The sequence below is a fragment of the Protomyctophum parallelum genome, assembly GCF_964188405.1.
Source record: "Protomyctophum parallelum genome assembly, chromosome: 12".
NCBI lineage: Eukaryota > Metazoa > Chordata > Actinopteri > Myctophiformes > Myctophidae > Protomyctophum > Protomyctophum parallelum.
In genome coordinates, this window is record NC_139712.1 from 20,031,125 (window position 1) to 20,046,828 (window position 15,704).

Here is a 15,704-nt window from a genome sequence, read left to right on the forward strand (position 1 = left end):
CCTTTGAGGTCATGGCAAATGCAGGTTTCCTAAAAAAAGGGTGGTTTGCCCCCTGGGTACCATGCATCATTTTCATTTGACCACCAACAACAAACTGGTTCTAAATGTTCTCCTTTGACAAACAACATTGATTCTAAAGGTTCTAATATGAGAAATAAGGTAAAATAAACATGAAATAAACATGGGGCGAGATATTCGTGCTTTGGGGGCGAGATATCCACGCTGTGGGGCGAGATAACCACACTTTGGGAGCGAGCTATTCATGGCTTTGGGGCAAGCCTTCACTTTTCGAAATCCCAGGGCGACCGCTCTTCACTTTTCGTGGGGGTGAGTTGGAAAAGGGGCGAGCGTACCTGTTCTGGTTTTCAGTGCGCAACACTGCAACAGACGTATTCTCCATTTTACACCAGTTCCGACATTTATATTCAGAGCTGTAGCATTAATTACCTTGAGTTAATATAATATTTGATATACATAAAATGATCACCCATACAAGTTGATCATTATAGCCTAAACAACGCTATGTCAATGATTAATGAGATGATCGTTTCATTAGACGAAGACATCACATGCCTTCTGAGGCCCAGGCTATACGTGCATGGATCTTTTGCAAAACGGATATTTTCGTCCTCCGTTTTAGAAAAAATCCCTGGCCATACGACAGAGATATATGTCCACACACAAACGCAGCAACGCATTGAACACAGGATAAAATCACTGCAGTAGCAGGTTTCAATTGTAGGCTATATTATATTGGATTTTATATTTACACTTATGAGGTGCCAATCATATTTTTTAATGAAGGAATAAGTACCACCTAAAGCCACCTAAATTGTGAGTGGAAGTATATGTTTCTTTCATTGTCTGTCAGCAATCTCCAGATCCCGACTCTCGACTTTTCTCTCCATATAATTAAAAAATGATAGACACTTTACCATTGCTCTGGCGACTTGGTACAGAAATTAATAGCAGAGTCAGACCTATAGAAGTGTCCACAACCAGTTGTGAGCTTGCAGAGAGGCTATATTTTCGAGCTGTATAATAAATGTCACGTTATAATGTAGGCTAATACAACGTGCGCACATTGTCAGCATGTAGGCAGAGTGACATGCAGTCAATGGGCTGCATGGCTTATCTCTCTATCATTTGATAAAGGCATATTAAAAACATGACTTGTACACCAAATGAAAATATAAACTTCACGGAATATATAACACTTTGAATTATAACAATCGGTTGTAGACTATCTGAATATCGCACAAGTAAAATCTCAACACTTTGCACAACGGGCCATTGTGCTGCAGACTGGCAGTGTTTTACCTATACTTGTGAAGACCTCTGCTTGGATTCATGGCGAGTGGGGCACCGACGATCTGCAAGCTCAACGCGCTGCATGTGAGTTGTGGACACAACACTTGGAGCTTGTATACACGGAATGACGATACACATTTCACAGAATATATACCACTTTGAATTAAAACAATCGGTTGTGCAACTTGTGCTTTGCACTCGGCACCAATACAAATGAAATGACCAGTCCGCACTGGACTAGTTGATATATTTATTATTGGATGCAGCAGAGCAGAGCCTTTGCTCGCTGCAGTTGATGCAACATATGATAAGTTGTTAACAGTGATATATACTGATACTGTGATATACCGATATATGTTGTCGCGCTGTGATGCGTTTTATTATTAGTATTAGAGAGAGAGAGAGAGAGAGAGAGAGAGATACGGAGGGAGAGACTGGCGGTGCGTAAGGCAGTCCATATGCGCGCTGAAGGCTGATGCAAGACGCAGTGTGTGAGACGTGAGTGTGTGTGTGTGTGTGTGTGTGTGTGTGTGTGTGTGTGTGTGTGTGTGTTGTCGCTGCTCCCTGGTGATCGCTGATCAGATAGGCTATACAACACTATACAGCAACTGGCCTAATCATTAGAGAGACAGAGTGTGTGTGTGTGTGTGTGTGTGTGTGTGTGTGTGTGTGTGTGTGTGAGTGAGAGAGAGAGAGAGAGAGAGAGAGAGTCGAGAGAGGGAGAGAGGGCTCAGGTTAGCCCGGCGCTGTAGCGCTAGACAGGCAGTGGTACTGGTAGTGGTAACCTCATGTGAAGCTCCAGGGCTCCAGCACGGAGCCCTGTTCAGCACTTAGCCGTGTTTGAGGCCATGTCAGCGGGGGGAGACGGGGGGAGACGGGGAGAGCATGGAACTCGTCACGCGAAAAAAAGAAAACGCAACAGTTTACCGTAAAACTTACACGTCAACTCAATGTCATTGTAACGAAGATTTCCGACCGATTTTTTTTTATTTTTTATGATAATTTCACCTAGTATGACGCAGAAAGTTACCTCAAAACAGGTAGCCTTTAGTGCGCTAGCCACTCAGCTTGACTATATGCTAGGTCACGTCAGAGCCTGAGATATAGTCACGTGTCGTTTAAAATCGTTTTCATTCAGACCACGTGATGTTCCTTATCAGCAACGTTAATCTCGGGCCGTGACATCCCCCCTTTAAACAACGCGGGACGCAGCAATTCTAATCGCTGGCGCTGCTACTAACTAACACCCGTGGGACACTTTGTGAGTACTTTATATTTGAAATCTGAATGTTTATATATACGGAAATCTTGTAAATGCAGCGAGCGCAAAAAACAGGGCAAAGTTTCTGCATGACTGTCATGATAATCATCATGGCAGTCATGTTCCAGGGCTAGTGCAGAGCCAGATTTTACCGAGTTCAGAGTGTCATATCCAAGTGACATATCCACAAATCGCAAATGTAATAATACTAATACTAATAAATTATTATTAATTATAATTATAATTATTATTATAATGTTTGTAATAATAATAATAATAATAATAATAATAATAATGTTTTATCAAATTAAATCATTTAAAGTTGCCACGACAACCCAAACCAGCCATTCAGAGGGGAGCGTACCTGCTGGGCTATGGGATCTGATCTGATCATTAATTTTCTTCCTGCCTGCCTGCCATCCCACAATGCAGTTCGTCTGTGTCATCAGAGCAGCAGAGGAGCAGAAACATGGCGGCCGTCAGTAAATATCTGACAGCGAAGAACTCCTCCATAGCCGGCGGCGTCCTGCTCGTCCTCTACCTGCTGAAGCGACGACGACGGAGGCTCGGCGGCTCGCACGGGTACGTTCTGGAAACGTTTAAAAATGACCGGCGTGGTCCGTTGGTTGGTGGTTTTGCTTTGAAACTCGTTCTTTTAGAGGACAGATTCCTGCCCCGGGTTATCAGCCATGGTTCATCAACTGCAATGACGCTCGTACGTCTTCTGTTCTGTCGCGGAGGAACCTCGACCTGGGCTTACGCACTCGCTCCGTTTACAGCCCTTTACGTCTACATAAACGTTCATGTTTTCTAATATTTGTGCTCGCCCCCAGGGTCACGGATGTCACGATTCACCTCGGCCGGGTATGAGTGCCCTTATCTTCCGCGTTGTTCATTAAAAAAGCCTTTTAATCACATCGGTGGCCATTTTCTCCGTATCCGTATGTATGCTTTCAACTACGCCGACCCTGTCGGCTGGGAACGTGCATTGCACTCTGATTACAGTATAACCTTTTGATCAAATGGGCCACCGATCGGATTGAAAATGGTTTTTATTGAACAATACGGAACATACGGGTACTTCTACCCACCCGAGGTGGATTATAGCATCCGTGGCCTCCGTGGGGCGGGAACTTTATATTTGAAACACGATCGTTTATATGTAGACTTTAGCGCTGTAGAATGGAGCAAGCGCGTAAAACCGGGTAAAGTCGCGTCATGATTATGACAGGGGCTAGACCCCTGTGTGTGTGTGTGTGTGTGTGTGTGTGTGTGTGTGTGGCGACGGATGTGAGTACAGGAACAGGTGTACTCACTGTACTGGAGTTATAACAATGATTAATATAATGATTAAAGTATCTTATTTGTGTTTGGTTGCACATCCCCAGCCACGTTTTGCTCACTAAATCTTGCCACATCACCTCATAGTTTTGAGGACAATGGAGGTCTTTGTGAAGAGTTGCCCCTTCTGATCTGACTGGGATTGTATAGTACTGTAATTGTTACTAATTATACATACTGTATATGTTACATTACACATAACTAGGAATTGCATGGTATTAATACGCTTACCTTAATTTAATTACTTACACATCAAGGAAGAGTGGGCACCGTTGGTGTTGAATTGGCAATTCTTTCCTAAACATTTTAGAATGTCGAATCGAATGTTTAGGCATGTTCTAAAAAAAAATACATCAAGATGGTTGCCCACTCGAGGCGTTTTTCGGAAAAACGCAACTAAAAAGCGTCCAGTGTGCAGGGGCCTTTAATGTATTTTTTGTATTTTTGAATTCGACAAATTGAGGTCTAATATTTCTTCAGTAGCAGATGTCCCTATTATGCCATCTATCCTGTATCCGTTACAGGTTACACACACCGGCTTATGTTAATTTCACGTAATACTAATTACACATATTCTAATTACACATAGTAGTAATTGGTACGACATGGCTAATTACTAGGGATGTCCCGATCCGATACCACAACTTCTATTTTAGCCGATACCGAATACTGATACCAGATATTATTTTTAATAATAAAAATAATAATTACTTATTTTATCTCGTGTTGTTAATAGCAGACTCCTCACTCAAATGTGCACTTGCATTTTGGGAAACTCGAAAGCAAACTCCACATGCCCCAACATTTTATTTACCTGCCATAGCGTCAACCCCTTACCCCTGTGTCGGATCGGTGGTTAGACTGGCATATTCGTCCTTACCAATATGACCCAATATGACCAAAAAGGGCTGATACAGTATCGGGACATCTCTACTAATTACATACACCTATGCCACATATTAGACACAGTGGTACTATTAAGGGCTCTATGCACATTGCACACAGATACTTCCTTCCTTCACAGGTGTTACCAATGATACTAATCCAGGCTCTGTTCCATTTAGTGTACCATGGTTCTCAAACCTTTTTTAATTTCAAGGACCACCATAACTCTGAGAGTGTACAGTACAAATGGAACGAAATGGACCCGTACAAATGGAACCAAATGGACCCGCCTAATTTGCATATTTAAATGTAAATTACAAAATGTGTGAATATGAAAAATATATATTAATATATATTAATTTACTTATATTGACAATTTAATATAGGTATAGCAGTGATGTGAATAGGAGTCCCGGGATGCAGGGGTGGTTTTCAGTCTCAGGGACATTTTATGAGTCCCACTTCAACAACGTTAGGAGTCATATTTTGACATTTTTACAAATTGCAGCATTTAACTCTTTCATTTATTATAGTGTGGTTATATTCATGTAGAAAAAAGAAGAAGAAATTATTATTATAACTAAAGCTAGCAAAATAAACTAGAATGAAAGAACAGTACTGTAGTGCACCGTGGATGCAGAGGCCGTCCCTTAACTATAAACTGCATTTTAGGATGCACAATGCACCCTATTTTAATCTCTGGTATAGTTTTGCCCACTCAATGCATAATTTACGTTCCAATTTTGGAGGTCTGGCTCATGGACAAAAAACTGGTTCTGAACTGAACTGGTTCCCAACTAGTGGAAAAGGGACCTCAGAGTTAGGGCCGATTCATACTCCTATTTTAGAGCCGAATAAAAGTCGGTTCAGCTCTGTAGAGCCTACAATGTGACGTCATTTGAGGTTCGGGGGGGGGGGAGATAATCGGGCCGGGCCGGGGGGGGGGGGGGAGAGATAATCGGGCCGGAGTAGGGAAGGGGGCCCAAGGTCTTAAATTGTCCCAGCATTATTGCAATATTGGGTCATTGAAATTGTCTGAATGTCCAGTGTTTATTTACACTGGACTGGTCTGCAATTGGTCAAAGTGCGTTTCTTGCTTCAGACGGTTGAATGAGTATTTAATCCACTGTTGTGCATGAAAATATTGCTGTTGTATCAGTTGTACAGCAGTGTAATCACTGATGTTGACAATTGCCTTCCCCCCCCCCCATTGCAGTACAGCGAAGGGCTCGGAGGTTGTGCTTAAAAATGACGTAAGTTTACCTTCCATTTCAAGCTCAATGTCTGTTCTTTTTCATGTACTGTGTTTGTTTAAAATTCAATAAATAAGTGAAATAAAAAAATAGCAGATATACAAGCCCACTGCACGCTACAAGTTGTACATCTGCTATTTTTGAAAGATGTGTAGAATCCAGACCTCGGACTTAACAAAGACTTTGGCAATTTATTGTCAACATTTATTTGCGTGCACGCGACCTCGCAAGGTCGTTTCTAGCCCCCCAGGGTGTCTTACTGGTTATTATGTTTAGTAGTAGTACTAACTGCAGTTTGGCTTAGTTCCAGAGATGTGTGTGTGTGTGTGTGTGACACATTTTGTGGGCTCTGTTCATTGCAGAAAGATGCCAAAAGGGACCGGGCAGCTGTGGACAAAGCGTTCTTCTTGCGAATCGGCCAAATCGTGCGGGTCATGGTGCCCCGATTTCTCTGCATGGAGGTGGGTCTTCTTAATTATTTTTGTGACGGTAACAACTCATGTGTTGGAGACATGTAGCAGTCATTCTAATTATCATCTAGTTATGCACTCATTCACCCTTTTTGAGGAGAAAAGCTTGGTAACAAGTCACAACCTAATGCAAAGCATCATGTGCATGGGGCCGGACTTTTGTTGTGAATGAAAGAATGAATGATTAATTTTCGTGTCTGGCTGTCTTCACTTATGGGATTATTCAGACAACATTTAAAGAACATAGTATTTCCTGTGCCAACATGCTGACACCCAAATGATAAACAATGTAAATAAACATCACACACTGTATAGCCTGCCCTACATGATTCTGATCAAGAGTACAGTCTAGTAGTCCAATTGTCAGACTAGAGACTAGAAAGGGAGAGTGAAAAGAATAAGGAGAGAATGACAGACAGAAGACCGACTTCAATGTTTAACTTTGACAAGGTGATAAAATTTTGTAATGCAGTGAGTGAAGCTGTCTTTTTATTTTGACCAATTGCAACACAGGTTTCATATCGGGGTTTCACAAGATCTGCAAAGCATCGATGTAACCTCGTTCCTTCCTCGTGCGGAGCAGGTGTTTCTGGTACATCTGTTTAGAGTAGACACTGTCCGGGTGCTTCTACACAGTCGCGTCACGAAGTTGCCAAAATGCCGCTCAGTGTGTTTCCGGTGTGTTCTGGCCGACGCGGCAAGCTGCAGCGTGAGTGGAGCTTCGTTTCCATCCACCGGCTGTCTTAAAAACCAGGAATAGACTCCTGCCGCGAGCGGCTTTTCGCCGTGCCTTGACACCCATATCTGCTTGTACCCTCTCAGTGTCTCAGTAGCATCAATATAACCCTTATTCCTCCAGGTGTTTCTGGTATATCTGATTAGACACTGTCCCAGTAGCAGGTCTCGCCCAGCGACGTGCTTAACCCATTTTGGGCGGGAACCCATTTTGGTGTTGGCATCATGTCGTGCTTTAGCTATTGAAAAATAGCAGATCTACAAGCTCATAGCTTGTAGGTCTGCTATTTTTGAAAAATCGAAGAGCGACTGACATAGACATTTTTAGAATCTGATCTCAGGTCAGAATGAAAACTGTCAGGATGTAGAAGACATTTTTGAATGAATGAATGAATGAATGAATAGTTTATTTCGATCTTTCAGAGGGAGACATTACACAAAAACAGTTTACTTTTTCTTTTGTGATCAAAAAGGCATAGGCAGAAGCTTAAAGCTTATAAGTGCCTATCCTTATCTCAACGTGCTCCAACATGCTGTTGAAGACATGCATAACAATCAACACCAAAAAACAAACAAAAAAAAAACAAAAAACAAATGACATTTATAGAAGAATAGAAAATTAAACAAACCAAAAGCAAAAGCAGTAAATAAAAACAGACAACGAGAAAGACAAAAGAAAAAAAAAGACAGGAAAAAAAAGACAAAAACAGACAAAGCCAAATGTTATACTAAGTCCAACTCTTCATGGCATAAACATAGCTCAGCTCCCTACTCATTCCAGGTTATATCCATGCAATAATTCCTGTTTGAGCCTCTTTTTAAATTGTTTAAGGTTGTTGCTTTGCTTAATTGACTCAGACAAGCTATTCCACAGCTTAACCCCATGGACAGAAACACACATGCTCTTTAAGGTTGATTCAACACTTATTTGTTTGAAGTTTAGTTCCCCTCTCAGCTCATACCTCCCATCCCTATCCCTAAACCTTTTTTGGATATTTCCAGGGAGCAGATTATGTCTTGCTTTAAATAATAATTGTGCTGTTTTAAAATCAACTAAATCAAAAAACTTTAATGTTTGTGAATTTAGAAACAATGGATTTGTATGTTCATGGTAATTTACTTTATTTACTATTCTTATTGCTTTTTTTCTGCAGTAAATATATTGGCTGAAGGTTGCTTTTGTAAGTGTTACCCCACACTTCCACACAGTAGGTGAGATATGGTGTTATAAGGGTGCAATAGAGGGTGTATAGTGATTTAGACTTTTTAGAATCTGATCTTGGGTCAGAATGGGTTGAAGGGGAACCACGCCCAGCCTAGGGCTGATTTGGGAGTTTTGTCTGTATTGCCAGCTCAGTGGCCTTGTGGTTGGTGTCCGTCCGGAAACTGGGAGGTCGGGGTCCGATCCCCGGCCGGGTCGTACCAAAGACTGTAAATATGAGCCCCTCGGCTGCAGCTCACCGCTCCAAGATATGGGTCAAGTGCGGAGAACAAATTTACAGCAGTGTATGTGACAAATAGTAGGACTTTAACCTTTTTCCACTTAAGGTCAAAACTACAGCAGGCTCTAAAACATGGCAGAGTCTGGTAAGCAACACGGCTGCCCCAAACAAATTAATAACGAGTTTGTTAGATTTAATAATAATAATAATAATACATTTTAGATTGCGCTTTTCAGGGTACTCGGTCGCTTTACAGAACAAAATAAAAACTGTTTTATTAGAAAAATAAACTAGATAAAGTTTAAAAGGTTAAACCAGAAACTATAAGGTAGACAAACAAAGTGGGGGGTGGGGATTTGTGTAGCGAAAGCAAGTCTGAAATGGTGGGTTCTGAGTGTGCTTTTGAACGTTTCGAAGGTGGGAGCAGCTCTGATGTGAGCAGCTGGGAGTGAGTTCCACGGTAAATGGGGCGGCCACTGTGAAGGCCCTGTCACCCCAGGTTCGCTTGTTGGACAAGCGACATTTTCATAGGCATCAATCAATCAATCAATCTTTATTTCAGAATAGGTCCATATTAAAATAAATCTTGCAGATCTGGAAGGACTTCAATTTGCAAAGCAGGATCAGTATCTACTGAGGGTATTGCTGGTGGCATCCAAAAAAGCCGTAGCAAAAAAGTGGCTTACAAATGTTATACCAACTATAAATGAATGGATTGATTTAATCTATAGTATATTTAGTATGGCGAGAATTACATTCAGCTTTAGAGGCCAGGTTGAAGTCTTCACAGATAACGACACGAAACATATACTAAACATATACCCTATATGTTTTTTTCCTAATGGAAATATCCTAAAAAAACAGGGTAGTATTATTATTGGGGACTAGACTATTTGACATTCAATGTTCTTTTTCCACAAATTAGTCTTGGGGACAATACGGTACTAAAGGGACGCATCTCAAAAACGTATCGGTACAGTAGGGCTGACCTTTTCACAAAATATTATTGTATTATTCCACTAGATCTGTGGGGGACATAAACACATTTGAACATTCTTTCTGACTGTTTTTAATCAATCTCCAATGTGCATGTTGAGTGTGTCTGCCTGTGTAGCAATGTGCCACTGCCTGTGACTTGAATCGCACAGTGCGCTGGCCTGATAGACTCCAGAATCTCAATCTCACCTGCTGTGCTCAATCTGGCTAATGACAAGCCTCTCAGTCGATGTTCACCAAAAAAGTTTTTTTTTCTTTTTTGGGGAGGTGGGGGTGCTCAGTCGACTAACAGCAAATTTATTCATATTAATTTCGACTATACAAATCCTTAGTCGGGGACAGCTCTACGGTACAGTCACTCTCTAATGTCTCCAGAAACGGGAAGAAAGAGGAAGCTGCTCTTAGGCATGCCATTCTGATGTACCAGAGCAAGCACGATACACCATATGGATGCATCTGAAATCTACTGCACACCCATTATTAATAATAATTTGATTAGCTGCAGCTGTGTTGCTAACATCACCGTGTACTGCGGAGTGCATACTTAGTTTAGACATTGGTTAGACATGGGTTAAGGTTAGGTTTAGGTGTGCTGCCCCGTGGGAGGTTAGGGTGAGGGTTTGAGATAGGTTGTAGGACTAATGACTGGTCTAACCAAATGACTAGTCTACTCTAAACCAAAAACTGTCTAAACTAAGTACTGCACCCGGGGTATCCACATGCATAAAGTGAATGGCAAGTCAAGTGAATTTAATGTCGTTTTAACATCGTTTAATACAATCAGGTAGGACTTTTCTGTTTGGATGTATGGGCTGTCAAGGCCAGAAAGTAGGTTTTTGCCACTCTGTAGGCGTTCCCACATAACATCCGGGTATGATGATGTCACGCGCATACCCTCTATAGGGGCATAGCAGTGGCTGGCCATTGTTTCCCATAGGGATTTACAAAAATCTATTATTTTAAGCCTAGAATCAAGCCACCCAGGATCCTGGTGAATCATGAATATTTAATTGTATGATGTACTACATTTAATACATACGGGTCGGGTACCCTTTGTTTAGTTAATTTTCTCACAGTATCAAAGGTTTTATCGTCGCGATTCACTGGAATTCTGGATGGCGTGATACCCTATAAGGTCACTGTCACCTTTTAATCACGTTGAACTTGAAGTAATTGATACTATAATACATTCTGACCGGCCTTGTACAAATCTCTGGAGAGATTGCGAGAGTAGAGGAAAGGGGGCACACGCACGCTTGTGTGTGCGTGTGCGAGCATACGGGCGTGTCTTCATGTGCGCACGTGTCATTGCGTCATTTTACACACCTCGACTTATCGTTGGCGTGCAATCAGTCCAGAGAGGGTCACTGAACACACTGGCCAAAGAGCTGCTTCTTTGGGTGCAGGCTCACTTTTGTGGCAAGAAAGCGCCTAGTCCAGGCGTCTCTTCCGGGTTTTTAAATAGATGGGCGCATGGAAATTACACTGGTGGAGGTTTCAACTTGTAGCGTGGGCACAAACCCGAAATGCTTTGCCAGTTGCCACGTTATCAAAACACTTAACACTCCTTTGAAACGGGTTGATGACTGCAAGTACAGTATTTGGGTTCATAGATCTATCTATCTATCTATCTATCTATCTATCTATCTATCTATCTATCTCTTCTTCCCAAAATGACTTTCAAACTAGGAAGCGTATGGCCTGGTCAGCCTGCAATGGCATGCATAAGAGGTGGTCATCCCAGCAGACTGTCGAGCCGATTCTACTCTATGGCTCCGAGACATGGACACTTTCAAAGAAATTAGAGAAACGGCTTTATGGCATTTACACCCGCCTTCTAATGAGAGCGCAAAATCTCTATTGGAAGAACCACCCATCGATTTCTCTAATAACCTTGTTTAACCCGTGTAAACTGTGTACCCGTGTTTCTTCACTAGTCCGATCCAGAAGAACACAGTTTGCCGGCCACTGCTACCGAGCTGACAATGAGGTATATATCTTCACCCCTTCTCTGGAATCCTGCCTCAAAGCAGACCAGAGGTAGAAAACTGTCGTTCCCTGATGTCATCGCTAGGGACACATGCATCAGTAGGCGGGAACTGGGGATGGCAATGAAGGACCGGGAAGTCTGGCGTGGCATTGTGAAATCCATGATCTCGACCGTGTTGTCCTTTCTCACTGTGTCACAAATTGCACGTTAGGGACACAATTATTTTTCAGTGGTGAGATTTTTATTTTTGCTTTCCTCAATGTGCTTGTCTCTTATTGCGAATGCAATGAGCACTAACTATGAGACCTAGCAGAACATGTCTGTAAAACGTAACTTAAAAAGAAAAAACGTTAAAAAAAAATCGTAAAAAAGCACGCATACATAGACACTACAAAAATAACTTAAACGTAACTTAAAAATATCTTCAAAAAACACACAAAAAATAAAGGAGAACAAAAAAAAAACCTTAAAGTATGTAATTTATTCGAATTGTTATTGGAATTTACGAGCTGTGTTCGCTTCCTGCGATCGCGCGTCTTACTTGTCTTCTTTCTACTGTTCTCTCCCACAGGCGGGCTACCTTCTCTTCATCGCTGCCATGCTCGTGACCAGAACATACTGTGATGTGTGGATGATCCAGAACGGCACCATGATCGAAAGGTCAGGAATACAATCCGTCCTGTGGGACACTTAGTCGTGTAATGACAGAGCATCGCAGTCCCGCCACCCTTTCAGAACCACGAGGGCACCAGGAAATAAGTCCCCATTCGTTTTCCCCATAGACGTTGGCAAAAGTATTTATTTAACCAATTTAGGCCTGACGTCGAAAACATTTCTTTTTTTGTGCCGCATTTTCACGATTTTTCAAAAATAGCAGACCTACAAGCTTGTAGATCTGCTATTTTTAAATAGCTAAAGTATAACATAATGCTTAGTTAAAACACCAAAAGAGGCGTTCAGAATGGGTTAAAGCCAACAGCTGATTTTACAAATCATGGCAATAAACATGTTTTTGTTGGGGGGCCGAACAAATAATTAGAAGAAGAAAAGGGCAGGGTACAACACTTTTCTTTTAGTTTTTCTTCTTTCTAATTATTTGTTCGGCCCAAAAGAAATGAGTTTATCGTCATGATTTGTCAACTCGGCTGTTGGCTTTGTCCCAGGCTTAAATGCCTCTAAATACATTATGCTAACGTCTATGCCGGGGAAAACGAATGGGGAATTATTTCCTGGTGCCCTCGTTGATCTCAAAGGGGTCTGCGACGCTCGGCTCTATAGTAGTTCATATTAGACTAGTGTCACTCAAACCTGGTGGGGTTGCATTGCTGTTAATATTGTCCTTGCCAGGCCCACTGATTGCCTATTTGTCTTAATTCCCCACAGTGGGATCATAAGCAGAGATATGGCTCTGTTCAAGAGACACTTTTATGCCTACATTGCTGCCATACCCGCGGTAATATGACCGTCCGTCGTGTGATTGCATTCAATAAATGCATCCCCCCCCCAAAAAAAAAACCCTTTTAACCAGTAACATTGTGGTGGTTAACATCTTTCTTTTAAAGGGTTAGTTCAGATTTTTTGGGACTTGAAGCTGTAAGTAATACTTGCCATTATTTTGTTGGGAGTCTGGGGGCCACGCATACAAAAAAAAGAATCCACAAAACTAGCGTAATTTGTATTGTTCCATTGTCACATGGAACTATGTTGTTGTGCTGCTGCTGGCGTAGTGATACTCAACACAAAAAATAGCTGTGACAGAGGGGGGTCAAAGTTGAACGAAAGTTGCTCTATAGACCGATTCACAGAGGGTTTCCTGGGTGCGGCCATTACTGAGGTGTACCATTAAGTGCAGCAGCACTGATTAGCTACACCTGGTCTACAGAGCACCTTCTCCATGTATTACACCTCAGTAATGGCCGTGCCCAGGGCACCCCTCTGTGAATCGGTCTATATGGTAGAAATAGGTCAACATTACAAATGACGCTAGTTTTGTAGATTATTTTATTTTTAATGCGTGGCCCCCAGGACCGCCACCAAAATGACCCGGAACTACATCATATTAACCAAATACAAGACCCACAGGACTCGGGCTATCAGTTGATACCTTTTGCGACCACTATATCAATGTATATTAATGGCAAGTGTTTCCTACAGCTTTTAAGTCCACAAATCTGAACTAAGCCGTTAAATGGCATATTATCTGGTGGTGTGTTTGTACTGGACATTGTTTTAACATGGTGCTGGGCGCTTCTGCACCGCTAGCCAAGCCTTAACATTACTTACTTACATGCAGTTGAGGCCTGATGTCGAAATTTAAAAATGTATGAAAAACCTCATGTTTTTATATAGGTGGTTCTCAGTATTTCATGTCAAGGACCCCCAACAATTATACGTAATATGCCGCCGACCTCCATCTGAAAATATGTTGTTCCAGTGAACCCCCCCAGAAGCAAAGATTTGAGTAAAAAAAAAAGTTTGCTCTGAAAGAATATATTCAAAGCTTTGCACTACATTTTCACGATTCTTTCAAAAATAGCAGACCTACAAGCTCGTAGCACGGCACTCAGTGCCGCGCTACGAGCTTGTAGATCTGCTGTTTTTCAGTAGTTAAAGCATAACATAAATGCTTGCATGCTTAAAACACCAAAAAGTTTTTTTAATTATCAGGATGACTTCTCACAGGGGAATTTCCATCAAACGTGGGCTTGCGTTTTAAATTATGTAATTCTCATGGCCGTTAAACGTTGTGAAAGTGCTAGTACTATGTCTTCAGGAATATATGGCCATGCGAATAACATTCTTAAACCGATCGAGTGCCGTGAGCGTTATCCACCACGTTTATGTCGCTGTCGGGACCCATTTAGACCTGAGGCCGAAAAATTCTAAATCCTGACAGTTTTCTGAAAAACCTATGTATCTGTCAGTGGTTCTCAACCTTTTTCATGTCAAGGGACCATCTGCAAATATGTAGTTCCAGGGACCCCCCCCCCCAGAAGCAAAGATTTGAGTTAAAAACATTAACAACGAAAGAATATAGATATTCAAAGATTTGTGCCACATCTTCACGATTTTTCAAAAAATGGCAGATCTACAACCACGTAATGCAGCACTTGGTGCCGCGCTATGTGCTTGTAGGTCTGCTATTTATCAATAGCTTAAGTATAACAATCCTTAAAACACCAAAAAGGATTCCCATCCTGAATATTAATTAATATTAATATTAATAATCGTTATTATAAGGACATTAATATAAAATGTTTTCCTCCTCTGAACCGTACGGCCTAGAGAATGATTGATCGATTTGATTATTTCAGTTTGTAGAATGGGTACAGTTCAAACGAAATTACAGGTCAATACAAAAACTGAAAGAAACTGAAAAACCCACTAAGACTTGTTTACATCAGGGTCCTCCATTTTCAATTTATCAGAACATTTAAAGAAGTACAAACATACACTTCTATGAAGGGGAAAAAAAAAGAAGGAAATCATCGTGTGTGTGACTGTGTATATATATTTACAGTTAAAGGACCACTTAACCACTTTTCAACCTATCTTCATATAATAGGCCCTCACTAATAATCATGAAAAAATGGTGCAATCTTTTTCTACTCGGTCTGTGTATCATAGGAGGGCTGTGGGCAGTTTAGAAACAGTCTTCCAGTGACATCATCGATGGGGAATACAAGCTAATAGAAACTGCAGGCTTTCTAGTCCTGAAAAGTTGCAATGCGAAAATGGAAGCCATCGTTCTCACGATAATGAAAAAACATTTTTGTAAAAACATATAGTTTAAAAGAAATCTGCCTAATGATGTCACTGGAGGACGGTTTCTAAACTGCCCACATCCCTCCTATGAGACACAGACTGAGTAGAAAAGAATCGTGCCATTTTATCATGATTATTAGTGAGGAGTCGGACCTATTATATGAAGATAGGTTGAAAAGTGGTGAAGTGGTCCTTTAAAGAAGTACAAATATACACTTCTATGAAGGAAAAAAAGAAGGAAATCATCGTGTGTAT

General features: G+C 41.4%; 1 protein-coding gene across 2 annotated transcripts in view; it reads left to right on the forward strand.

Moving 5' to 3' along the window:
• The first annotated feature begins 3,021 nt into the window (after window positions 1–3,021).
• Window positions 3,022–15,704, forward strand: part of abcd3a (ATP-binding cassette, sub-family D (ALD), member 3a) — a 31,954-nt gene continuing 19,271 nt past the window's right edge. The window contains exons 1-5 of one of the 2 annotated variants that reach the window (XM_083778335.1): window positions 3,022–3,154; window positions 6,015–6,051; window positions 6,414–6,512; window positions 12,256–12,344; window positions 13,068–13,137. In XM_083778335.1, coding sequence (XP_083634461.1) covers window positions 3,042–3,154; window positions 6,015–6,051; window positions 6,414–6,512; window positions 12,256–12,344; window positions 13,068–13,137 — 408 coding nt within the window. In that variant the 5' untranslated portion in view covers window positions 3,022–3,041. The remainder of the gene's footprint in view (window positions 3,155–6,014; window positions 6,052–6,413; window positions 6,513–12,255; window positions 12,345–13,067; window positions 13,138–15,704) is intronic. The other variant, XM_083778334.1, reaches the window with a different exon arrangement.